This window comes from Panthera pardus, unplaced genomic scaffold, assembly GCF_024362965.1.
Source record: "Panthera pardus isolate Hobbes unplaced genomic scaffold, ASM2436296v1 HiC_scaffold_12, whole genome shotgun sequence".
Classification (NCBI taxonomy): domain Eukaryota; kingdom Metazoa; phylum Chordata; class Mammalia; order Carnivora; family Felidae; genus Panthera; species Panthera pardus.
In genome coordinates, this window is record NW_026526677.1 from 2,588,878 (window position 1) to 2,612,747 (window position 23,870).

General features: G+C 64.5%; 1 protein-coding gene and 1 long non-coding RNA gene across 6 annotated transcripts in view; both read right to left on the minus strand.

Moving 5' to 3' along the window:
- Nucleotides 1–23,870, minus strand: part of OSBPL5 (oxysterol binding protein like 5) — a 79,762-nt gene that overhangs the window by 19,695 nt on the left and 36,197 nt on the right. For 2 of the 5 annotated variants that reach the window (XM_053899325.1, XM_053899326.1), the window contains exons 2-3: nucleotides 5,093–5,249; nucleotides 3,057–3,139 (exon numbers count right to left, since the gene is read on the minus strand). In XM_053899325.1, coding sequence (XP_053755300.1) covers nucleotides 3,057–3,139; nucleotides 5,093–5,249 — 240 coding nt within the window. Of the gene's footprint in view, nucleotides 1–3,056; nucleotides 3,140–5,092; nucleotides 5,250–5,984; nucleotides 6,195–14,624; nucleotides 14,855–15,308; nucleotides 15,463–23,870 lie in introns of those variants that run through there. The other 3 variants (XM_053899324.1, XM_053899327.1, XM_053899328.1) reach the window with 3 other exon arrangements.
- On the minus strand, nucleotides 1,683–3,050 carry LOC109246922 (uncharacterized). The gene is made up of 2 exons (XR_002071512.2): nucleotides 2,735–3,050; nucleotides 1,683–2,164 (listed from the first exon to the last, which is right to left on the minus strand). It is a non-coding gene; the product is annotated as an uncharacterized LOC109246922 (long non-coding RNA).

Genomic DNA, 23,870 nt, shown 5'->3' on the forward strand with positions numbered 1-23,870 from the left:
CAGGCCCTGGGGGTGGAAAGGAGGGGCAGGCCACCACAAGCGACAGAGCTGCTGCGAGAGCCGTGGGTCATCATCATTGTCCACATCCCGCAGAAGAGACTGTGGCACAGAGAGGCTCCGAGCCTGCCCAGGGTCACACAGCTTGTGAGGGCCGAGCTGGGGCTGAGTCACAGGAAAGACGGGGTGCCTGCGGCCTCTGCTCTAGAGCCAGTCTCGGAGCTGAAGCTCAAGTGACGGCGTGCGTGCCAGACTTGGTGGGTGACAAGCCTCTGGGGGCCGGGACTGAGCTACAGAGACGCTCCCGGTTGTCCTCCTGGGGAACCAGGCCTCTCACGCGGCCCCCTTAGCACATGCTGGCAGTTGGCCAGGTGGGCTGGAGGCCCACCCCCCTTAGCCCCCTTAGCACATGCTGTTCCCCCAGCCTGGAATGCTGTTCCCTGTCGCTGGGTCCTCAGGCCCCACTGAGCCACTCCCGAGAAGGAAGACAGCTCTGACCGCCCTGCTGCCTTCAGACCCTGACATACCTGCCCCTGGCCGGCCCCACACCTTTTACAATTACTGCCACGCAGGCAGTCCTGTCTGTCGTCTAGAACTCCTGCCAGGGAAGTTCCGTCCCAGCACACGCCCCGCCCCGGCAGCTGGGGGTTTGGTGAGCATCCCGGATGAATGAATGAATGAGTGAATGAATGAACGATCCTGCCACCCAGCTCTCCTCCAGATGTGACTCAAAGGAGTGGGGTTTGCTTTAAGCAACAGAGGAAGAGACACAGGCTCTGGGGCCTGGGGACCGGGGGAGGGGTGGGGGGGGTGGGGGTGGTGGGGGGGCGGTGGGCCGGATGGAGCAGAACAGAAGTACTTGCAGTCACGTATCTGACCAGAGTCTGAGGTCTGGCATATATAAAGAGCGCTTACAACCCAACAACAAAGACAACACAACTCGAAGGCGGGCAGAGAAACCCGAACAGACATTTCTCCAAGGAGACATCCGGTCGGTCAAGAAGCCCCGGCCGGATCATCAGTCATTAGCAACACGCAAGTCAGAGCCGCCAGGAGCACCACAAAACGATGAAGGAGAACCCGGAAAGTACAAACGTGCTGAGAACGTGAGCAAGGGGAGCCCTCCCTCGTTGCTGGTGGGGTCGTGAAACGGTGCAGGGGCTGTGGAAACCAGTTTGGCATTCCCCAAAAAGCTGAGCACAGAGTGCTTTAGAATTCCCCGTGACCCCAGAACGACCGTCTTGCCCAGCAACAAAACAGGTAAGGCTCTGAAGGGTTTCCGTCTGGGGGTACGGAGGGGTTTCGGAACGACCCAGCACTGAGCACCCACTAAACACCACTGAGTTGTGCACCTAACACAGCGGGTTTGGGGATGTTTGACTTGGCCCCACGAGGAAGATGACAAGATCTGTATTAGCTTGTATCTTTTCCCAAGCTGCGTCCTCACGGCAGCCCCAGGTTGCCCTACGGCATCTGGGGTCCCCCCGCCAGGGGCCGACACGTTACGGGTGGCCTTGTCTCGTCTGGCGCTGTCCCCTCCCCCCGCCAGGTCGGACGCACCAGGAGAGCAGGACGCCGTTCTCTCCGTGAGCCCGACGCAGCACCCCGGCAGCGCGTGCCCCTCAGGAGACGCTCAGACACGGTTACGGAACGGACCGGATCTGAAATTTGAACCAAGTCAAGGGTTGCTGCCAGTGCTTGTGTTTTATTGGCTTGTAGAAAGACACAGCTGTGTTTCCAGCGTTGTTATGCCATAAACTTGTGTCTTGAGAAAATGAATAGCCCAAGTGGTCCACCCATGCCAGGGAACAGCATTGAGCCTTAAAAAGGAAGGGCGATCTGACACCCGTTACGGCGTGGGTGGACCTCGGGGACGTGATGCTGATTGACACAGGCCGGTCACAGAAGGTCAGATCCTGCGGGATTTCACTCGTATGGGGACCTCACGGACTCACATTCATAAAGACAGAAAGCAGACTGGGCGTCGGGGCTGGGGGAGGGGGTGGGGGGGTAGCGTTTTAATGGGACGGAGTTTCGTTTCGGAAGACGGAAAGTTCTGGTCGCGGATGGGGGACGGCGGCACAACAGAGTTGAAGCTGCTTAATGCCATACGGAGCTGCGTGCTTAGAAACGGGTAGGGCGGTAAATCTGGGTTATGCGTGTTATACTGTAATTAAAAATGAAAAAATTAAATTAAATACAAATAAGTAAGCAAATAACTACGCTCTGACTCCTCCTCCCCAGCTGGCGGCCCTGGCGGCCAGGGAAGGGACATGCGGTCTCCAGCAGGTGGGGGGCACCCACCAAAGGTTTGGTTTCTTCTTCGCCCGAGGCAGACACAGGGACAGACCACGAGAGCCACAGCAAGCCCTCCTTTGCTGGATGAGGCCACGAGGCCCCAGGGGAGCAAGGCAGTCACTCGAGATCACACGGGGTCGCAGGTGGTTGGGCAGGGGGCCAACCGCGTGTCTGTCTGCACTGCTCCCCAGACCCATGGCAAGAAGCCAGAGCCACCAACCCCCATCAACGTCTGGGGACCCTGGCCTGAGACCCTCTGGGGGACAGAAGGGTACGCCTAACACCCTCCACGCACTGCCCGGGGCCTCGGCGCCCGCCCTGGACCAGAGGTTCTGCCTGGAAGGGCACAGCCGTGCCTGGGCCAGGAGAGGCTGGCCTGGGAGGCCCACGGGGCGTGTGGGCGCATGTGCTTCCAGAACTCGCCCTGCGGAGGGTGTACCTGGTGGAGGGAGCGTAGAGGCAAAGGCAGAGGGAGGGGAGGCTCGGCGGTTTGCCTACAACAGAAAGACTCCGTGGACTCCCCTTAGAATTTCCTGTCCCCGAAGGCCACCGAGCAGCCCAAGCCTTGGTCCGGCCCCGGGCCTCCCCGGCCCGTGTTTTGCCACAAAGGCGGCTTCGATGACACAGCCCACGGCACTGTTTGTGACTCCGCCCCAGCCTTCTTTCCCAGATGTGCAGGCCGGGGTTCGGAGCCGCTCCTCCGGGCCCGCGTGGGCTGGGGACGGCGGGCTGTCCCCTTCCTCCCATGGCCAGGCTCTTACCGGTGGCCCCTTGGTGGCAGAGCCCGGGGTCGGGGGCCCTTCGTCCCTCGGCAGCGGCTGGCCATTGGGCTCCAAGTCCTTCCCTGCAAGAGAGCAGCTGGAGTGAGGACCTGGGCACAGGGAGGAGCCCGGGCACCCTGGGCGCGGAACGTCCTTCGAGGACCGTAAGGCCAGGCCCCCGCTTTTGGGGGAGGAACGCGGTGTCCAGGTTTGGAGGCCCATGGTGGGTTCAGGGCGCCTGGACCGCGCCTGGCCTGCCCTCTCTCCCTAACCTTCTGGGAGCTGGACTCTGGGAGGGAGGTGGCCGGGCACTGTCCCTGCACCCCGACCTGGCAGGTGCCCGTTTTCCTGTCCGGCTTGGTTGAGGGCGAGGGAGAGAAAAGGGAAGCGTCCGGACTCAGTCCCGGGGAAACAGCCGCCCTTGCCTAGCTCCTTCTGTCCTGAACGGGGCTTCCGAGGCTGCGGTTATGGGCAGGAGGAAGAGGGGCTGGTCTCGGGAGGCCCGCCGGCCACGCGCCCCGGCTCACAGCCGGGTCCCTGTGCCGAGGAGCAGAGGTGGTAGCCGCTGGGGGGAGAACCATCCCGGTGGGGCGGGGACACAGGTGTCCCCAGACCCAGCCCTGGCAGGGGCTCCACAGACCCACCTCCCGGAGCCCCTGGGGGGCCGGGGGGCCGGGGACCGAGAGCCGTGCCCTGCAGAAGAGCCAGTATGGCCACCTGGGGAAATGATTCTGTCCTGGGGGGCCCGGCTTCACCTAGGGCAGCAAAGGCCCTAGGACAGAGGCCACTCAAGGTGCTCTGGCCTTCCCGCCCCGGCAGGGATGCTGCCTCGCTGCCTCTGCTTCTGCAAAGCCCCCTGCGCCCTGACCCGAGGCCCGGGCTGGGCGGTGAGCACGGGGCTTTCCCCACCTCCGAGGTGGCCTCTCCTCCAGGACCCCTCGATTCAAGGGCTGTCCTGGGGGGCTCACCCGGCCTCTGTCGCCTCCCAGTGTGGGTGACGCCTGCTGGGGAATCCTCCTAGCTCAAGGGAGCTCCTCTTGGAACTGGCTCCTCTCCTCCGTCCACACCTACCTCCCCACCCCTCCCCCAGGACCTGCCCTCCCCTCCTGAGAAAAGGTCTTCACCTACCGGGTCCCTCACTGCATGGGGCGGCCACTCTGGGGACCAAAGACCTCTGAGACCGGCCACCAACTGGGATGTGTCCTTCCCACCCCCTCCACCGCCCGCTCCCGAGAGGGCATGGCAGCAGAGAACAGATGTCAGCTTTATTTCCCTAGGTGTCCTGTGCCCTGGCCTGTGAGACCTGACACGGCATGTTCCTATCTGCTCGTGAGACTGGGTGGGATGTCCCCAGAAGCCCCTCATGTCCTGACAGCCTATTGGCCTGAGGCTCTCCCGGTGACAGGTGGGGGCAGGACGGACACTGCGGCCGGGAACAGCTGGGGCGTCCCTCTCCTCCCTCCCGAAGCTGGCAGCGGCCGAGGGGCGGGCAGGCCGAGGAGGCGATGTCTCCCAGGACGGGGAGGGAGGCAGGCCCTCTGGGGCAGCAGTCACAGACACGCAGACAGCGCTCAGCTTGGGCTCTGCTGGGCGGACCCGGGAGGAACGAGGAGCTGGGGTGGCAGGGACCTGGGGCCGGGCAAGCACCAGCAGGTACGGGTGACCCTGTCCCCTGCGTGCTCAGTGCTTCACCCACCGGCGGCCTGAGGGCACCCAGTCTGGACTGTTCCCTCCCAGAGCCCGGGACTCCTTTGTAACTGGGAGCTCACATCCCCATTTCACAGAGGAGGAAACTGAGCCCCAGAGAGGCCCTGAGGCTGGCCCAGGGTCACCCAGCCAGAACTGGGGCTGGGGTTCAGGGGGCCTGTCTCAGGAGGGCAGGTTTGGGGCCGCCACACCACACGGCCTCTCCACGGACGAGCTGCCCCATAACCCCGGCGAGGGAGCCCCCTGCTGACCTCCCATGACGCCACGGTGGATGGGGCTTAATCCCCCTCGCTGACCAGGACAAAACCCGGGAAGCCGCGGGCACTGACCTGGGCCGAGGGGGTAGAGCTCGTTCTCTCCACTGAAGACCAGATTCCGGGTGAGCTTCCGGGGGTCGGTTTTCTGGGGGGTGGAGGAAGGTGGACACAGGGAGAAGCGGCGCCTGAGGAAGGCCTCCTCCTTCATGGCCTGGGCGCTGGGAGGCTTCTGGAAGGAAGGACGGGAGAGAGGCGGTCACACCTCACGCTGAGACCGGGGGAGCCCAGGGGCCGGCGGGCATCCTCCCACCCGCCCCGTCTTAGGGGCACGGAGACACTTCCCGGAGTCGGGAGTGGCGGGCGTCACCCCGTCTTATACTCAGGCCCTCACTTGGGGCGTCTCAGGAGTGGACGAGGAGGGCCTGGCGGGGGGACCCACCGGCAAGCAGGGGGTGGTCGCCCGGGGGAGACCACGCCCCTGTGGGAAAGACCACGCCCCCGCCTAAGCAGCGCACAGCTTGCCCTGGGGACAACGCACCCCCAGGCCAGCACTCCCTTGGCTCTGCAGGACCCTGGCTGCAGCCAAGTGGACCTGAGATGTGCCATGGACCCAGGCCAGGCCACCAGACCCGCCCTCCCCGGTGACGGAGCCATTCCAGGGGAGACGGCCGCTGACCCACCCAGGGGAGGCGGCAGAGAGACAAGGGCTGTGTGGTCCACAACCTAGAGCGCCGGGGGCAGCTGGCCCCGCCTGCACATCCTGCCTCCTGCACCCCCTGCCCCTGGCTCTCCTCCCTCTGCCTCGGCTCCTCCTGGGGGTCTCTGTTGCGGGCGCCCCAACAACGTCACACCGAGAGAGAACGCAGGTGGGCTGAGAGCCAGATGCACCCCAGTTCACACCCTGCCCTGGCTCTCCCGAATGAGCTTCCTCCCAGCCCTAGGCACAGCCCAGCCCATCACTCACGAGCAGGCCTGGGCCTCCTCCCAGATTCTTCTGCCCTGGGCAGGCCTGGGGCAAGCGGTCGACATAAGTCCCCAACGTCAGCCCATTTTATAGATGAGGAAATCAAGGCTCCGAGAGCTGGAGGCCTTGCCCTGTGGTCATGGCCCGGTGGGTGGTGGCACAGCAGGGACCCTGACTCCTAATCCCGTGCTCCGTCCGCTCCCTGAGGACGTGCTCCGTGAAGGCCCACTGACCCATCTCTCCTCCAGGTCTGGGGCTGCAGCCACCTCCCTGGGTGGGCCCGTGGCTTCCCGCCAAACCCAAGACAAAGGCCCCATTTCCTCCCAAGGCCCTGGGCTTTCAGGGCGGGGGCTCAGACACAGAGCCTTTCCTGCTATGACTGGGCGGGGCTCCGGAGTGGGCGGGGCCCAGGGCATCTGGTGGTGGCCCCGGACCTCCTCCCGTGGCAGCCCCAGAACCTTCTCTGTGCCCCCCCCCCCCGAGGGTCAGAGTGAGGGGCTCCCAGCCCTTCCCTTCCTAACCACTGTCTTGTCACCTGGCTAAGCTGGTTACCTTTGCTGTTTGGGATTTGGGCCCAAGGCCACACAGCTAATAACTGGCGAGGCCTGTGTTTGAGCCAATTGGGACCGATTCAGAACCCAGCTCCTGGCCGACGCTCCCGCTACCTCAGCTGGGCTTCTAGCAAACCCGCTGCTGGGCCAGAAGGACGGGCATCTGGGGGGCCCAGCCCTGCCGATCAGTGTCAGTGGACACTTCTAGCCTGCCAGGAAGCCAGCACCAGAGACGAGGCCCAGCTGACTGACTGACTCATCCGGCTGAGATTTTCCAAGCACCCAGGTTGGTGGCCAAGACGAGTCAGACATGAACTTGACCTGCAGGGGCCCCCAGGGAGGATGATGAGGGGTGATGGCCCAGGTAGGCCTCCCTCACCTGGGGTCTCACCTGTCTTAGTGGTTAAGCCTTACAGACTTGGTGCGGGTGGAGGGACTCTGGCCCACACTGCCTGAGCCTGGCTTACAGCTCAGCCTCAGCTCCCAGCTGGCCCATCTGCCCTGGCTCCACCCAAAGCAGAGTAGAGAGGGCGTGAGGATCCTGGCTGCCTTCTCAGACCCTATAGGTGCCTTCTCCCAGCACTGCTAATGGCCAGTGGGACTCTAGTCTGTGAGCTGCACCATCCACCCATGTACACCATCCTCCTTCCCTCCCCCTTCCCTCCATCCACCTGTCCATCCACCCATCCATCCATCCATCCCTCCAATCATTTATCCATCCATCCATCCATCCATCCATCCATCCATCCCCCCACCCATCCACCCGTCCATCTAACCATCCATCCGTCCATCCATCCATCCATCCATCCATCCATCCATCCACTCATCCATCCGTCCATCCATCCACCCACCCGTCCATCCATCCATCCATCCACCCACCCACCTGTCCATCCATCCACCCATCCATCCGTCCATCCATCCACCCACCCACCCATCCATCCGTCCATCCATCCACCCACCCACCTGTCCATCCGTCCATCCATCCACCCACCCATCTGTCCATCCACCCACCCATCCATCCATCCCTCCAATCATTTATCCATCCATCCACTCACCCACCCATCCGTCTGTCCATCTATCTGCCCACCCACCCATTCATCCATCCAATCATTTATCCACCCACTCACCCATCTATCCATCCATCCACCCACCCACCCACCTGTCCATCCGTCCATCCATCCATCCTTCCATCCACCCACCTACCCATTCATCCATCCAATCATTTAACCACCCACCCACCCATCCATCCATCCACCTACCCACCCACCTGTCCATCCGTCTATCCATCCACCCACCCACCTGTCCATCCGTCCATCCATCCACCCACCCATCTGTCCATCCACCCACCCATCCATCCATCCCTCCAATCATTTATCCATCCATCCATCCATCTGTCCATCCATCCATCTACATGTCCGTCTGTCTATCTATCCATCCATCCATCCACTCATCCATCCATCCATCCACCCATTCATCCATCCAATCATGTATCCAGCCAGCCAGCCAGCTGCCCATTTGCCTATCTATCCATCTATCCACCCAACCTCTCATCCCTCCCTCCCTCCCTCCTCCATGGATCTTTCCAGCCAGTCAGCTGAGTAGTCCTCCTTTTCTCCCCACTTCCTTCCTATTGGCCCAACACATCAGAGGTGACCTTCAAACAACTGAACTGCTCTATGGACACCCTCCAATCCGAATGCAATGCAGGTGTGCACCAGTGAATGTCCCCTCTGTGTCCTGACACCCCAGAAAAGTGCTGGGGCCCCTACAAGCCGCCTCTGACCTGCCCAGACGGGGAGGGGTCTCTGAATTCGTACCTCCCTTGGTCGTCCCACCCTTGGCTGCTGTTGACTCTGGGCGCTTGATCTCTGCTGTGGGCAAGGCAGGGGTGAGGCGTTGGGGAGGGGGTGCTGTTGCGTCCACTGCAAAAGTTAATCCGGGTCACATCTCCCCAGTGGCTCCCGGCCCAGAGAACACAGGCCAGCCTCAGTCCCCTGGCCCCCGTCTTCCAGCCCCTCCACAGCCCCACCCTTCCTCCCACTCACTCTCCCAGCCACACGGGCCCCTTTCTGTCCCTGGAGAATGCAGAGCCCGTTCCCCGAGGGCCTCTGCTCTGGACCGTCCCCCCTGGAATGCCGTCACCCACACCCCCCGCCTGGCGGGGTCCTTCCCACACTAAGCTGCAACGTCGCCTTCCAGAAGGCCGCCCCCCTCGCACCTCACACAGCAGATTCTCCACATAGCACTCCGAGCTCCAGAGCTTCTCCCTGGGGTTCCTTTCTTCTCCACTAGCTCTCTTTTCCCATAGGACACAGGTCCTAGGAGAGGAGTGGTGTCTGTCCATCCTGTTCACTGTCTATCCAGTGCATGCCAGGAGCAGGGACTCACGGCCTGCCCCAGAGGCCCCTGGGGTGAATGAAGGCCGCGCAGCCAACGTCCCAGCGCCTCGTTCCTCCTTCTCTGCAGGGCAGGGCAGGGCAGGGTCCTCAGAGAGGTGGCCAGGGTGGGTTTGGGGCAGATCTCCATCATGGCCCTGGAGAGGGTCCTGTCCCCACCTGCCCGCCACGCCAGGGGTGGCTCCAGCACCAGAGGACCGCGGCCCCGCCCTCTGGGTGCCAGCAGGGGCTGCGGAGGGGGTGGGTCTGGCACGGGGAGGCCTCCTGAGGATGAAACGGAAGGCTTGCGGGTCCTGGGAGTGCAGCCCCCATGCAGCCCGGGGGAGGAAGGGGGTGCTGAGGAACGGGGGACGTGACGACACAGACCCCCCCCCCCCCAGCTGAGCCAGCCCCAACCTGGGGCCGCACTCACGGTGGGCAGCCGTCCCCTCTGTCCCTCACTGCCTGCCTGGTTGCTCCCCAGGCCCGGGGTCCAGCTGCTCAAGGGCGCAGGGGCACTCCCTCTGGTCTCCCATCTGGGGCCTGAGAGCCCCCCCACATCAGTGGGCGACAGGTCCCACGCGGGGCTGGCCCCGAGCACGCAGGTACAGGTCAGGCTGTGCCCCTGGCTGGGCCAGCCCGGCGTCCCTGAGTTGACATCCTCGTTTGGGCACCTGCCAGGTGACATGCTCTCTGAGGCTGGGCCAAGGCCAACAGCAAGGCCTGGGGAGTGGGCACGGAGCCCACCCCCGCCCCCACCCCGGCACACTCCCAGCCCCCACTGGAACCTGCCTTCTGGGCAGTTTCCTGCCCCCAAGCACTGTCCCCTCCACCAGCACCCAGACGCCCACCTTCGAGCCAGAACAATGGGATCCTTATAAAGAAAGGTCACTGGTGCCTTATCAGGGCTCCGCAGGCAGGACGCACAGCCCGGTTATCTGGGCCAAAACCCGCCAAGCCTCAGCTCTCCGTGGGAAGGCCTGAGACAGAGAAGGAATCCAGCAGGATCCAGCAGAATGGACGCACCTCCCACTCCACCCGCAGGCGCACAAGTGGGGGTACGGTTCTGACCACATTCCCCCGGTCCCCCCACAGATGCCTGGGGACCACACACGGAGCTGGGGAGAGGGGTCCAGCCCCACCGCTGACGGCTGTGTGCCCCAGCTCGCCACGTTTCTCTCCAAGTCCCTATTTGTAAATGGAGGTTTCTTCTGAGCAGAGGGGGCAGAGCCCCAGACCCGCGGGGGCCCAGGGAGGGGCCCACAGGGGCCTGGTGAGCTCTCAGACAGGGGCCAGAGTGACGGGTCCGGCCCAGCCGTGCTGGGGGCAAGAGCAGAGGTTCCCAGGCGGGGGGGACAGGGCTCAGGTCACCAGCGGCTCTTTGTCACCGATGGGAGCAGAGAAGCAGGGCCTCGTGGCCTGGCTCCCACCACCACCGCCGCCAACGTGGCTGGGCTCATACCTTTGCCTGAATGCAGGGGACCGTAAAAGGCTGCGGGGAAAACGCTCCAAAGTCACAGACAGGCTCAGGGATGAAGCGACATAAGCCCCCCCCATTTGGCTCTCCGACCTCACAGCCAATGGACAGAGAAGGACAGCAGCCATCAGTTAGAAGACAGCAGCCATCAGTTGGAAGACAGCAGCCACCCTGTCAACAACACCCCCTTACGTTCCAGAAACCTGCTAAGGTCCCAAGGCTAGTGGCCGTGAGGAGCCTGCTGAGGGGAAAAACCACCCAGGTCTCCAGAGCCACGCCAGGGAGGCCACCCTACGCTCCAGCCCAGCAGCTGCTCTGCTCCCTCCTGAGGGCAGACACCAGCACGAGTTTCCAGAAGCGTGCCGGGCTGGACCGACCACTTGGCTCAACCTGGGCAGGGTGAGAAGGCCCCAGGGGAGTGGCAGCCTCTTCAGGACATCCCAGCATGCACTTTGGTGTGTGGGGGCTGGTCCTTCAAGGTCTCCCGGTGCCCACCTGGACTGGTGTTCGGGCCCCAAGGGGCTTTGGAACTGGGGTGTTTCCAGTCTACCTGCTGTGCTGATGACCCTCAAGGCGCCCCTGGGCCCTTTCATACGTGGTACCCCATCAGATGCAATGCAATGGCACCCAAGAGGCAGGGAGAGAAGATCTCAATGTCCTGTTTAAAGGATGCAGAAACCAAGGTCCCCGGAGGGAAAATGACCAGTGTAAGGCCCCGTGGCATAAGCCAGGCCCTCTCTGGTGGCACAGCTTCAAGCCCCGAGTCCCTTCTGTGCTTTGGAGGGCTGAAGCCAGGGCCAGAAAGGAGGGGAGGGGGCCAGGCTCCGCTGGGGGGGTGGTCAGCAGAAGCGGGGCCTCCCCCAGAGAGACATTTTCCAGCCGTGGCTGTGGAGTGTGGAGGAACGCGGGGTGGGGGCAGGAAGTGGCCTGCCAGCCTGGGCGTTTCTCAGGCTGACTCAGCTGGGTCATGTGGCTGTGGGTTAGGGCCGGGTTCTGGCATCCGCCCACCTGGCCTCCTGACCGACACCGGGCCAACTGCATGCTGAGTGCCGGGGTCAGCTGGCCTGGGCACCGCCCACACGCACTGCCCGGTGCACACCAGTCCCACCCGGTTCTGGGAGCCCCAGGCCCCGGGCTGGGCTCCCTGTGGTGCCCTGAAGGCCTGACCCCACCATGTCCCCCCCAGATCCTGCGGCTGTCCCGACTGAAGGGGGCTGATTTTCAGAGGCAGACTGTAACCCCCTCTGGGGCGGGGGTGCAGTGGGGAGGGCCACCGCAGGAGGGGGCATCGGGAGCCCAGCTAGGAGACCTGGGCCCGCGGCGGTCAGGGACCCCGCCCCACCCTCCCACACCTGGAGCAGGGAGGTGGGTTGGGGCCCCAGCGCGACCTCACGCCCCCTTCTGGAAGAGGAAGCCCGTGGGGGGGGCCTGGCCTCCGTCTACAAGTCCTGGACGTACCTGGGCGGGGGGTGGGGGGGACCTGCCCCGGGTGCTGAAGCCCTCTCTCTGGGCGCCCCCACCGCCCGGCTCTCCCCCCGGGGAGGAGGCCCCACGGGCCGCTGTCTGCCCTGGTAGGGGGACTGACGGCCCCGCAGTTAGGTGGCCGCCGCAGCGGGGGGCACACGGCCAAAGCCGGGGCGCTTCTGCCTGGAGCCGGCTGCTCGTCTTCCCTTATTATGGGGCTGGAGCCTCGCGTGTGGGCAGACAACTCCCGCAAGAAAGCTGAAGAAAGTGGGTCACGGGCTGCAGTGAGCCACAGCTCACGTGTGCCTCACTCCCCCCGAGGCTGGGGCCCCAGGGGCTGCAGCAGGCTGGGGCGGGGGTACAGGGCGGGGAGGCGGGTCACTGCGGACCCCAGGGGCTCGGGCCAGCCTCCCCTCTCCTCCAGACCCCTCCAGCCTCAGTGTCCCCCACTGCCCGCCCCCACATCCCCCCACGGGACCCTCCGCAGCTACTCCTGCTCAGGAGACTCTGGGGTCGGCAGGTGTCGGCCCTTCCCGAGGGGAAGGGGGACCCTGCGGAGGGGGGAAGCCGAGGGCTGGGGCCGCACCCTGCTGGGGACCCTGGGAGGGGGAGAGTGTGCAGGCAGGGATGCCCCCAGGTGGATCCCCCTCTGCGGAGGGGAACCGGGGGTCCCTCAACAGCGGCCACCACCTTGGACTCCACCGGCAGGCTGAGCCCTCAGGAGGGAGGAGGGTGGTTCCGGGGCCCCCTCCCCGGTCGGGCCGCCCGGTTCGCTGGGCGTCTCAGGAAGGGGAGGCCCACAAGGAGGCCCAGCTAGTTCTGCATGCCGGACGGACCGTTCCCCTCTCCAAAGAAGGGTGTTCTCACACACGCGGCCCCTTCACCGGTTCTGTCGTGGGTGGTCTTAGACGCCAGCCTGCCTGGCCCCAGGCTGCTCGGCACTGGGTGGGAGGCGCCGTGGCATGCTCAGGGGACACGCGCCCCGGATCTTGAAGGACCCCCTGTGCCCAGCCCCTGGTCCTGTGCTCCTGGGCATGTGGGGTCTGTGCGAACGTCACGTCCAGTTTTCACACAATGTAAATCCCACCTGGGCAGTGCCCGAGGCTGTTCTGGGGCATGACCGGAGCATCATGACTGCACCACGTCCACCAGCCCAGCTGGCCTTGGGGCCCCCCCACCCGCCATCAGAAAGGGGGGCGGCCTGGACCCCTGGGGATGGGCAGCATCCTACACACACCTGCTGCACAGAGTCAAGTCAGCGACGGCGGGGGGGGCGCTGCTGGGGCTCCTGGCTCCCCGTCCTCTGGGCTTGCACACCAACCTGCACACACACACACACACACACACACACACGAGAACCCTAACCCATACACTCGGACATGGTGCTGTTCCTGCCACAATCGTCGACAGGAGCCCACAAAGAGAACACGAGTGGAACAGGACGGAAGGCAGCCCCCGTCGGGGCACACGGGCCACTCCACTGCTCTGTGCCGTGGTTTCGCGGTCTGTGACAGGCCGATGACGGTACGGACGTGGAGGGCTGCTGTGCAGGCTAACAGACGAGGCTCAGGAAAGGTTTAGAAGGGCTGCGTGTGCTGTTTGCCAGGAAACGCAAACTACCACTGTTTGTGACGCTAAGCCCTAAAGAAATAAGCCTGGTGGCTCAGGAGCGCGGGGACGCCACGGGGACGCCACGGGTCCCGAGACGGCGAGCTCCAGGGCCAGCAGAAACCAGCACAGTCTCCCTCCCCAGGTGGAATGAGGCTGGGGGGGGGGGCCTCCGGAAGGCGCGGGAGAGACCGCGAACAGTGCCCACGAAACGCAAAGGTCGGACGTGCACCCGGGGACCCTCGGCGGGTTCACACGGCGGCCCGGGGGGATCGGGCTGCTGGACGCCACGCAGTAATTATGCTCCATCCTGTCCCAGAACCAGCCTCGGGCACGGTCCAGGCGGAATCTACCTTGAACGACGCGGGATTTCCACAGGCCCCTTCCCTGCTCCCCACTCTCCGGCTGTGGGCATCTCCTTCCCACGTGCACCACTCATTTAGTGCCCGTGGTCCGGCCACACGAGGGCTGACATGGCGGCGTGAGCGGAAGTCGGGGGCAAAATTTATGGAGCCTCTGCCACAACTGACCGTCTCAAACAGGTGACACGGAAGACACGTGTCCGACGGCCGCCTATTCGGTGGACAATTCCACTGCCCCCTCCTTCATGCCCCACCGGACCCGGACTCCACAAAACCACTCCCAGGCCACGTGGGTCCCGGGTCAGGGTGAAGCTTCCTTCCTAACGGACCCCTCCAGACTCTCCCCTGCAGGGGACAAGGCTCCAGATCTGGGCGGGAGCACCTCCCTGCCCCAGATGGCAGCGGAACCCCGGGCCCGCGCGGTCCCCTCTGCCCCTCAGTGCATGCGGGGTCAACGGAGCCACCTGGGAGCGCCGCTCAGGGATCTGAGCCATGCCGGGCTGCAGCTCCCCCACTCGCAGGAGCCGCCAAGGACCCGAGACAGGTGGGACCACCACCCAGAGCCGCGGCTGCTCCTGCCAAAGGCCAAACGTGTCTCCCGGCCCGAGTGCAGGGGTGCAGAAACCCCCTGCCTCCCTCCCGCCCACCTGGAAATGGGCGGTTGCCGGCTTCCTCCAGGAGAACCTGTCCTGGGACGGGACGTGCACCCCCACACTCCCCCCTCCCCATCCTACACGGGCTCAGCCCCCCCGGCTCCCGGGTCCCCCGCAGACTGGAGCTTCCAGAAGGGCTCGAGCTCATGCCTGCAGAGCACTGAGGTGGGAGCAGGTTTCATCGGGTTTTGCGGCATGGAGGGGCCCAAGGGAGGCCTGGCTTCCCCGGCGTGGACAGTGAATCCTTGTATAAACTGGAAACTCCCTGCTCAGAGGCGGGTGCCGGTTCTCACACAGCAGAAGCTCCACCAACGTGTGCACGCCACCCCTGCGCTCTGTCCTCACTGGCACCGGATGCTGAATGAGTCAGCAGGTGGGCGGCAGGCACGATCCCCCCCACTTCTGCCTCCCACTCTGTCCAGGGGCCGGGAGGATCCAAGTCTGGAAAGCAAAGCAAAAAAAACAAAAAAAAAAACACAAAAAAAAACCCCAAGCATTCAAACGCTCCCTTCGCCTGCCTTCTCTCCATTTCACAGATGCAGTAACTGAGGCCCGAGAACCAGCTGACTCGGCCAGGGCCACGCGGCCGGTTCGTGGAGGCCCTCCCCGCTCCCACCTCGCCCGGAGCAGGTGGTGCTGGGCCCCCCACATCGCCCACTTCTGCTGGGACTGTTCCGGGAGCCGGGACCGGAACTCCAGAGAGGGAACGTTTGCTGGGCTGCGTCTTTGCGATATCCCCAGGCTTCCCGGCCCTGGGTGAGAGCCCAGGACCCCGCTGGGTGGACAGGCCGTCCTCCCCACCGCCACTCCCAGGCCTGCGCTCAGCGGGCCCACCTCTGCCGACTCCCACTGTGCGATGTGCCATCCTCCCCCTCGCGCAGCCTGGCCCCGCGGGTTTTCATCCATCGGGTGAGCAGCCGACGGGGTCTCGCAGGGGTCCGGGCCCCCCCTCCCTTCAGCCTCCAACGTGAAGCCTTATTCCCCCGCGGACCGGCTGGGCAGGCCGCCGCTGGGGTACGAGCCGCAGCCCTGCCGTCTGGGCCGCTCTGCTAACCAACCGTGGGGAGCTCCTGGTGACCCCGAGCCAGGCACCCCCGGTCCCCGCCTCCACCAGCCCCGCCCTGCTGGCTTACGGGGAAACTGGTTCTGGCAGAAGTCACGTGTCTGGTGGAGAAAGTGGCCCTGCCAGTCAGGTGGGACCACGGTGGCACAGAGCCAAGCACCCTCTGCCCGTCCCGCCACGGTGGGGACGGTCCAGGAAGGTGACGTGACGGCTCGAGGATGCGGTGCCCAAAAGGCCCCCAGGACCTGCCTCCAGCCCGGAGCCAACCCCACGTGGGGGCACCCAGCCTCCTGGGGAGAGAGCGTCAGGAGACACTGGCCTGACCCGTGAAACACGGGGGGCCATGCCTCGGGTCCCCGAAGAGGCCAAAAGGGAAACGAAGACGTGTTCCACACAGCGACGTGGGCACCCACGTTCACGACGGCCCGGGCACCTGCCGGCGGGTGGACGGGTGAGCCTCGGCCCATCCACACCAGGGACTGTTCTCCGTCCACGAAAGGAGTAAAGTATTGTAACCCCGTCCACAGGCCCTGGAGGGCTGTGTCAGGAACTCCGGCAGAGGCACTCGTGTGGGGTGGGGCACGGTTTCTGTTTTAAAAAGTTGAATTTCCACTGGGGCGTGTGGGTGGCTCCGTCGGTGGAGCGTCTGACTTCGGCTCAGGTCGCGATCTCACGGTTCGTGGGTTCGAGCCCCGTGTCAGGCTCTGTGCTGACAGCTCGGAGCCCGGAGCCTGCTTCGGATTCTGTGTCTCCCTCTCTCTCTGCCCCTCCCCTGCTCATGCTCTATCTCTCTCTCTCTCAAAAATAAACAAACGTTAAAAAGTTGAATTTTCACAACTTATCACATCTCCACTGACCATCGTCCCCACCTGATTCTGGCAAACCCCAAGCCGCGTGGCGCTGACCCATGACCCCTGACCCTCTCTCTAGCAGCCTTTTTGGCACGCCTGAGCCATTTTACGGACACTGAAGCAGTGGCCATCCAGCCCCGAGTCCTGCCACCTGTGAGCCGTCCAGTGGAGTCGCTGAGACATGGAGAAGGGACCCCTGATGACCCAGGTCGCCGAGCGTGGGTCCCCCAGAGCTATCAGGACTGAGAAACCGCTGTGGGGCAGATGAGAAGGCTTATTCCCAATGTCCCGGGACCTACATCTGGGTCTGTTCCCGACACACTGGTCACACTGTGAGATGACAGGTCCCGAGGCACAAAGCGCGAAGCAGGAGCCTCGTGAGCAGCAGGGGACAGCTAAAAATGACACCGAGAGTGACAAAGAGCTGGTCCTGGGTCATGACATGTCCTTCTGGGTCAGGATGGACACCCGTCCTGCCATGTCAGGTCCTGACGGCCCACTGTCCCTTCCTCGACGCCCGCCTTCCGGGACGCCCCAGGGAACCCAGCCTGCCAGTTGGGGCCCCGCCCTGGGCACCTGCACTGGCACACGAAAGCCTCAGCTCTGTGTCGGGGACAGCCCGTCCCAGCCCCCGGGAGGTGGTGCTCGGGGGAGCTTCCCGGTGGCTCCCCAGCCCACGTGGGGTCAGACGCCCCAGTCACGTCCTGAGACCACAGGGCCACGCCCTCCAGGCTCTGTGACCAGGGCGGGTGAAGGGAAGAAGCGTCCCTCCAGCCTCTGCAGTCACATGGCCCTCCCCTGTGTGTCTGTCTTAATACCCCTTTCCTTTCTCTTAAAGGTCACTGGATTTAGGGTCCACTGGACAATCCAGGACGATCTCATACCAAGACCCTCCATCTGTAAATCCCTAATTCCAAGCAAGGTCATGTGCCAGCAAGGTCACATTCACGGACTCGGGGGCTAGGACTAGGACAGATCTTTTAGGGGGGGTCCTCATTCAACATTCAACTCACTGCAGGGTTTGAAGGTCACCCAGCCCAACGGAGACCTCCGGGATGGCGTGTGGGGGGCTCGCCATGACATACCCAGCGTGGGCAGGTACGCGGTGCCCCCCTTGGCTTGCGGGGACCCACCTGGCCCTCACCTGCTCTGCATCCACCTGTTCAGGCCCCTCCTGCTCCGCCGGGTTAGGCCCAGGACCTGCCGGTTCCTCCCACTGCCCCGAGGACCCTCAGCACAGCCACTTCTTGCCCTCCCACCCCCTTGACCAACCTCCTCAGGGCTCCATCCGCTGGATGACGCCTCAGACCCGCCCGCCCCGTCCCTCTGCCTCGAGCCCGGGCAAGCACTGGAAGGTATTGGCTGTTTTGCCACGCTGGCCTGTTCCCGCACCAGGTCGCCGAAGCCAGGGAGCTGCACGCATCCGTGCCTTTGGCGATGCACCTGTGTCTGGGCCAACGGTGCCTCCTTGCTGCCCACGCCTCCCTCCAGACCTGGCAACAGCCCCCCCACCCCGGACCCAGCTCGCCATCACCCCCACTGAAACTTCTAGAGACCCAGCAATGCTCCCATGTGCTGAGCTGGCCATGGAGGACCCGATCTGACTCCCGCCCGGGACCTGCTCGGGACCCCAAGGCTGGGAACGACCATCGGGGCCCGTGCATCCCGGGGTCGGCCAGGAACAGGCGTCTGCACTTGGAAGCTCCTGGAGGAGGGATCACAGCCTCCAGCGCTTAGACCCGAACCAGCAAGAGCCGCCTGCTGCAACGTGCACATCTCAGCACCCAGAACAGGACGTGTAGGGACAGCAGGGGCCCCGGGACCTTCTGAAACGGGTGCTCGTCCATCATGCACCTTTATTTTGTCCCTGGAGGAAGGCTGTGCCACCCACGGCGCTCCCAGAGGATTCAAGCGGGCTGGGAGCCGTCCAGTTAGGAAACGCGCTCTGAACACACACACGGGGTGCAGCTGCACCTGCAAACGGGGGGCTCGGGGAGCCCGCCCACCGCCCCACCTGGGCCACACCAGGAGCCCAGAGAGCTGACTGTCACTTCTCTCTGGACAGCCACCTGGAGCTCGTGGGGGAGGGGAGGGGAGCCAGTTCGCTCGCCGTGGGAGGGTGGAAAGGGGGTCTCGTGAGCGGATTCCCCTAAGGACCTGGGGGGCCGGTTGTAGAAAATGCTAGGAGAGATTCCAGCTAGAGAGGAGGCTGGGAGGGCCCCACGGGCACGGATGCTGGACCCTGGGGACAGGGCACCTGGGGAAGCCCCCCTAGGTTTCCATTGCACTTTTGGTGCGACGTCTTCAGCAGAATCGCTAAGCTGCCGCAAGCAGGCCGCGTGCCCAGGGCGCCCAGGACGGGCAGGGATGGGGGAGGAGGAGGGACGAGCCTGGGGGCACCTGCAGGGCTTGGGAAAGCGCTGAGTCTCCACAGCCTGTTCCAGAACGGCGCCTGGCACAGAGGCACACAGACCGCGGGAGACGACCAGGCGGCGTCGAGCCCCCTTCGCCGAGGTGGGGGGAGCGGCACCCCTCTTTACGCGTGTGCCCCTCGCTCTCCTTCCCGTCACGCACAGCGTGGAGGGGCTGGGGGTTGAGACGTGGTTCAGCCGAGGACAGAAGGGTCTGGCATCGCAGCTGCCCTCGCACCCCGTCCCCAGCGATAAACACACAGACAGCGCCTCCTCGGAGTGGGGACGGTGCGCGTGGCCTGGGCGCGTCTGGGCCCCAGCAAGGCTCCCGGGGATCTGACCACTCGCCCTACCCCGGGGCTCCAGTTCTCCCCGCGGCAAATCCAGGCACTTGAAAGACCCACAATCCCAGGGGAGGGGGCACGACAACACGAGCGACCAGCTGCACGCCTCGCCCCCAGTCCCAAGGGCCCTAGGGGCGGGTGTCGTCCTGGCCGCTGAGCCTGGGGCACTCCGCTGGGGGGCTGCGGCTGGGGCTGGGCGGGGGTCCTGAGGGCCCAGCTGAGCCTGGCAGAGGCTGGAGGAGGGGTGCTCGGCCACAGCCCTCACGTGGGATGCGTCTTACACTGTGCCCCCAAAGGGCCTGGTGTGGGGCTGCCTTGGCCTCCAGCTGCCCGGGTAGGGGGGTGGGGCTGGTCACAGACCAAGGCCGGACCACAGTGACAGGCCCCGGTCTGCTGGTCAGTGGGCAGTGCTCCGATTCGGGGATCCCCCAGTGTACCCTGCAGGCCAGCCCAGCGGATCCCGTTGGCACGCAGCCCTGCGCGGGCCCAGCTGAGAAGCAGGCCTTGCGAACGGCGGAAGACGGACGGACGGACCGGAAGGAGGGAGAGGAGGGCAGTTGTAAACGAGAGTCAAACCGCCAAGCGCTGGAATCCGTTAGGCCGGTGAGCCACCCCCTGGAGACTCACTCTAGGGAATAAAATCCCATCCGATCGACACGGGCGCGAAGGATGGCTCCGCGGGTTATTTACGGCACCAGGCGCAGGTGGGCACCAGCAAGGGAAGGAGCGTCCTGCCGTGGACATCGAGCGTGGCAACATAAGGGCCACGGGATGCACGTCTGTGTAACAAGGGGCTCAGAAGGCGCCAAGCGTGGCCAGCAGGCTTCACCACAGCCTGAGGTCTCGGTGACAGGGACCACGGAGACGTGCGTGTGTGCACGTGTGCGTGCGGCCAGGGGCCTCCTCCATCCGCTTGGGCCCCACGACGAGCGTGTGCGGCTTCACTGTAGGAAAACGCCCCCGGCCCAGCCATCCCCAGGCTGAAAATAAGTGAGGAGAACTGGAGACGCTGTCTCCTTGGGGGGACGCGGGGGACGTGGGAGGGGAGGGCCTGGCAAGGGGCGTGGGGGGCGGCGGGGGAGGGAGGCCCAGATCCCGCCTGTCGGGCACCCAGTGGGCACTCAGCAAGTAGCAGGTATTTAACGACTGCTGCCCGGGGGGCCCAACCCACGGGGGGGGGGGGGGGGCGTGTATACATTAGGTGCTTGGTGTGCACACGAGGCTGACTGAACAACTGACCTTCAGGGCAGGCCTGAGCGGCCAAGAACAGACTGAGGGGATCCCGGTGGGGGCGGGAGGCGCCAGTGGAGGCAGAGGCTGGGGACCCTCTCTCACCCCAGAAGCCCACCGCTCTGGCAGGGAAAAAGCGGCCCCAGGACTCTGTCCCCTGGGCATCTTCCAGGAGGGTGGCCTCAAGGTCACGGGGGTCTCCGGGGTGTGACCTCCAGAACCCCGCCCACAGCACTCAGGTGTGGACCGCGGGCGGGCCCTGTCCTGGGAACCCTGAGCAGACCTGGAGGGGAACCTTGGGGGCCCGCTCCCCTCCCCCCCGCCGACCCCCACCCCGCCCGGGACACGCGCTCTGCCATTCGCCTCCCTGCCGGTGGCTACACACCAGATGAGCTCGGAGGGCTATTTTAAAACCGCATTCAGGTAGATGAGAGGCGGCCGCCTTTGGGGTTGGTGTCGGCAACCGCGGGGTGCCGAGGGGCCCCGGTTCCGCGTCCTCTGCGCGTATTTGACATTTTCCATGCTCTACAGTAAAAAAGGAGAGGCTTAAAGCTTCCTCTTCAAGACGAAAAGGGAGAATTGTGTAAGAGCCTTAAAGCAAGAGAAGAAAATAGCACATCAGAGTCCCAGCCTCCCGGGAGGCTCGGACTTTAAAAGACTAAAAAGAAGCCACGCGCCTCTGAGGGTGCGGACAGGTGACAGCCAGCTGGGGGGAGGCTCCAGACCCGAAACAGGGGCAGCGACTAAGATCCAGAGCCCGCGGGACGACGTGGGGGAACGGGAGGCAGCGGCCACTGCCGACGGTGCCCAGCGGCCTGGCCTTTGGGGGCCCGCAGCCCCCCGTGAGCGGGGACCCCCAGTGGCTGGGAACCCAGCCCAGCCAGGGCCCCTGTCCCCCTGCTGCAGAGCCGCCTGCGGGACCCTCCGGGCCTTCGGCTTGGCAGAAGCCTCCCCCAGAGGCCCCGGCCCCTGACCTGGTTCCCCACCCCACCCCGCGCCCGGGGCAGGTGCCCGGCCCCAGCACACGGCGGGGCTCCCAAGGCGAGGGCTCCCCCCAGCCTCCTCCTTGATCATCACCACCTCTCCCTGACCTGACGGGTCAATGGGCAGCCGCTGTCCCGGCCGAGTGCCAGCGGCTCGCAGGGCGGCCAGCCGGTCCTTGGGCACGACCAGCGCTCTGAGTGCCTGGTGCTGGCACACAGGAGCGCGGGGCCACTCTGCTCCCTCCTCCTCCCTGAGTGCTCACCACCCTTCCCTAGACACAGAGCCACGCACGGGCGCGTGCCCATACACACAGACACCGACACACAGGCACGCACACCCTCGGCAAACCAGGAGTGACCCAGGTGTCTGAACCTCATCAGCTGCCGCCTCCCCCTTCGCCACCCGGCCCCCGAGAGGGCGATGCCGCCAGGTGTCAGCGCCCGGGATCTGGGCAGGAAGGGCCTCAGGACTACGAGTGTGTGCACGTGCACGTGCAGGGAACAGCCCCCACCGCAGAGGGGCACCCAGGAGTAGTTCTCGGGGCCCCCGGGAGACAGCACTGTGTTTTCCCTTTTCTTTTTTGAGACGGCTCTTTCTGAAGGTGTGCTTTGACCCCCAGGTAAACACATCTGCAGTCACAGCTGCCCTGCGCCCAGGTTCTCTCCTCTGGTCCTGGGGTCAGCAGAGAGCCTCAACCGTGGGCCGGGAGGGGCTCATATCTCCGGGCAGGTGAGGGGCCAGGAAGCCAAGGGCCACGGTCTCCCGCAGCCTGGATGCCAGGGCCGGCAGCCTGTGCCCAGCGGGCGCTGTGAAAGCTCACGGGACACACGTTTGGGCAGGGGAAGCAGGGACCCAGCGTCACTCCCAGCTAAGCCCTGGGCACCTGTGTGGCCCCTCGCCTCTCCAGAAGCCTCAAGGATCTTACGTATAAACAAGGCAGCCCCCGGCCCACACTGAGCATCGCTGGGGACATGACGTGTCTGTACCTGCGACATCACCTCTGTGTTTCCAGAATGCCGTCCCTCTCCTCGCCACCACCCCGGTCAGCTGAGCCCAGCTGTCTCGTCTCTGCAGCGAGCTCCTGGTTGCTGCCCACGGTGGCCACCCTCTCCTGGTGCAGGGGGTCGAATGGCGTCCCCCTTAAAAGATACGTCCACATCCTAACCCCGGGACCTGTGAGTAGGGCCATCTGTGGAAAGGGGGTCTTTGCAGATGTGACCAAATGAAGGTGAGGCCACACTGGAGGAGGGTGGGCCCTGATCCAATGACTCTGTCCTTATAGGAGAACAGGACAGAGAGACACAGGAGGGGCCACGTGAAGACAGGGGAGAGGCTGGATGAGGCAGAAGGATCCTCCCCGAGAGCCTCCGGAAGGAGAGGGCTCTGCCCCCACCTGGATTTTGGACTTCTGGCTGCAGAACTAGGAGAGAATATTTCTTTGGTTTTAGCCCCCCTGCCCAGTGTGTGGTCCGTTGTTACACCTGCCCCCGCGGGGACGCGGCACTTGGTTCAAGGTGAACGCTGTGAGCGAGAACGGCCTGAATCCAAGGCGGGTGGGACCTTCATTCCTCTGCCCAGAGGACAAGGCTGAGGCCCCTCGGGAGGAGGGAGAGGAGAGAGACGGCCCCACGCGGCAGGGGGAGGGAGAACGGGGCGGGGCGGACCTCAGCTCCCCTCAAGTACAAGGGCCTTCCGGCTCCCCATCTGGGGCGTGTCCAAAGCAGCCCCTGCCCCGCCCCCTCGGGCAGCCCACAGGCCCCTCCCAACCCCAGCAGCCGAGGGCGCAGTCCCAGCCTAGACCAGGCAGAAAACTGGCCCAGACTTCGCAGATGCCAGCCTGTCCCCTGGGGAGGGGTCGCCAGGCAACGCGGCAACACCGCGGCCCCACGACTGAGGTCACCTCCCAATGTCCCAGCAGCAGCCTCTCGTTCCCACTCACCAGTCCCACTCAGCGGCTCCTGGAAGCCCCTGGAATCGGCCACCGAAGGCCCCTCTGCCTCCAGAGCCACGTCACCTACACACAGTCCCAGAAACGTGGACCGAGAGCAGACAATGCTGGGTGATGGCGGGGGCTCTGATCCTCGCTGGTCTTGGGGACGACGCTCCTCTTTAACCGATCTTTCCAGCCTCCCGACTGTGGCAAGGGAGGAGGGTCTGGTCTTTCCGGTGCTGACCTCTGTCTAAGGGCAGGTGGCCTGGGCGTAGACAGCAGCCCTGGAGGCAGGGTGTGGGGGTAGCCACGACCCAGGCCAAGGCCAGTGGTTTGTATTCGCCTGCTATTTATTACAAGTGGCGAGGATTCAGCAACTCAAATGTTCTTTTTAGATACAAAATAAGTAGATTTAAAGAGCCATGTTTTAAAGCAAAACAAAGTCAAGCCACAGAAAACTCCAGAAGCTGCTGAGTATAGAGTCCCGCCCCGGTCAGGGACCCTGTGCTTCCTATGGCCAAGCAGGCTCAGGCCTCGGATGCTGTGGGTTCCCGTTCCCGGGGTCCCAGCCACAGTGGCCTCC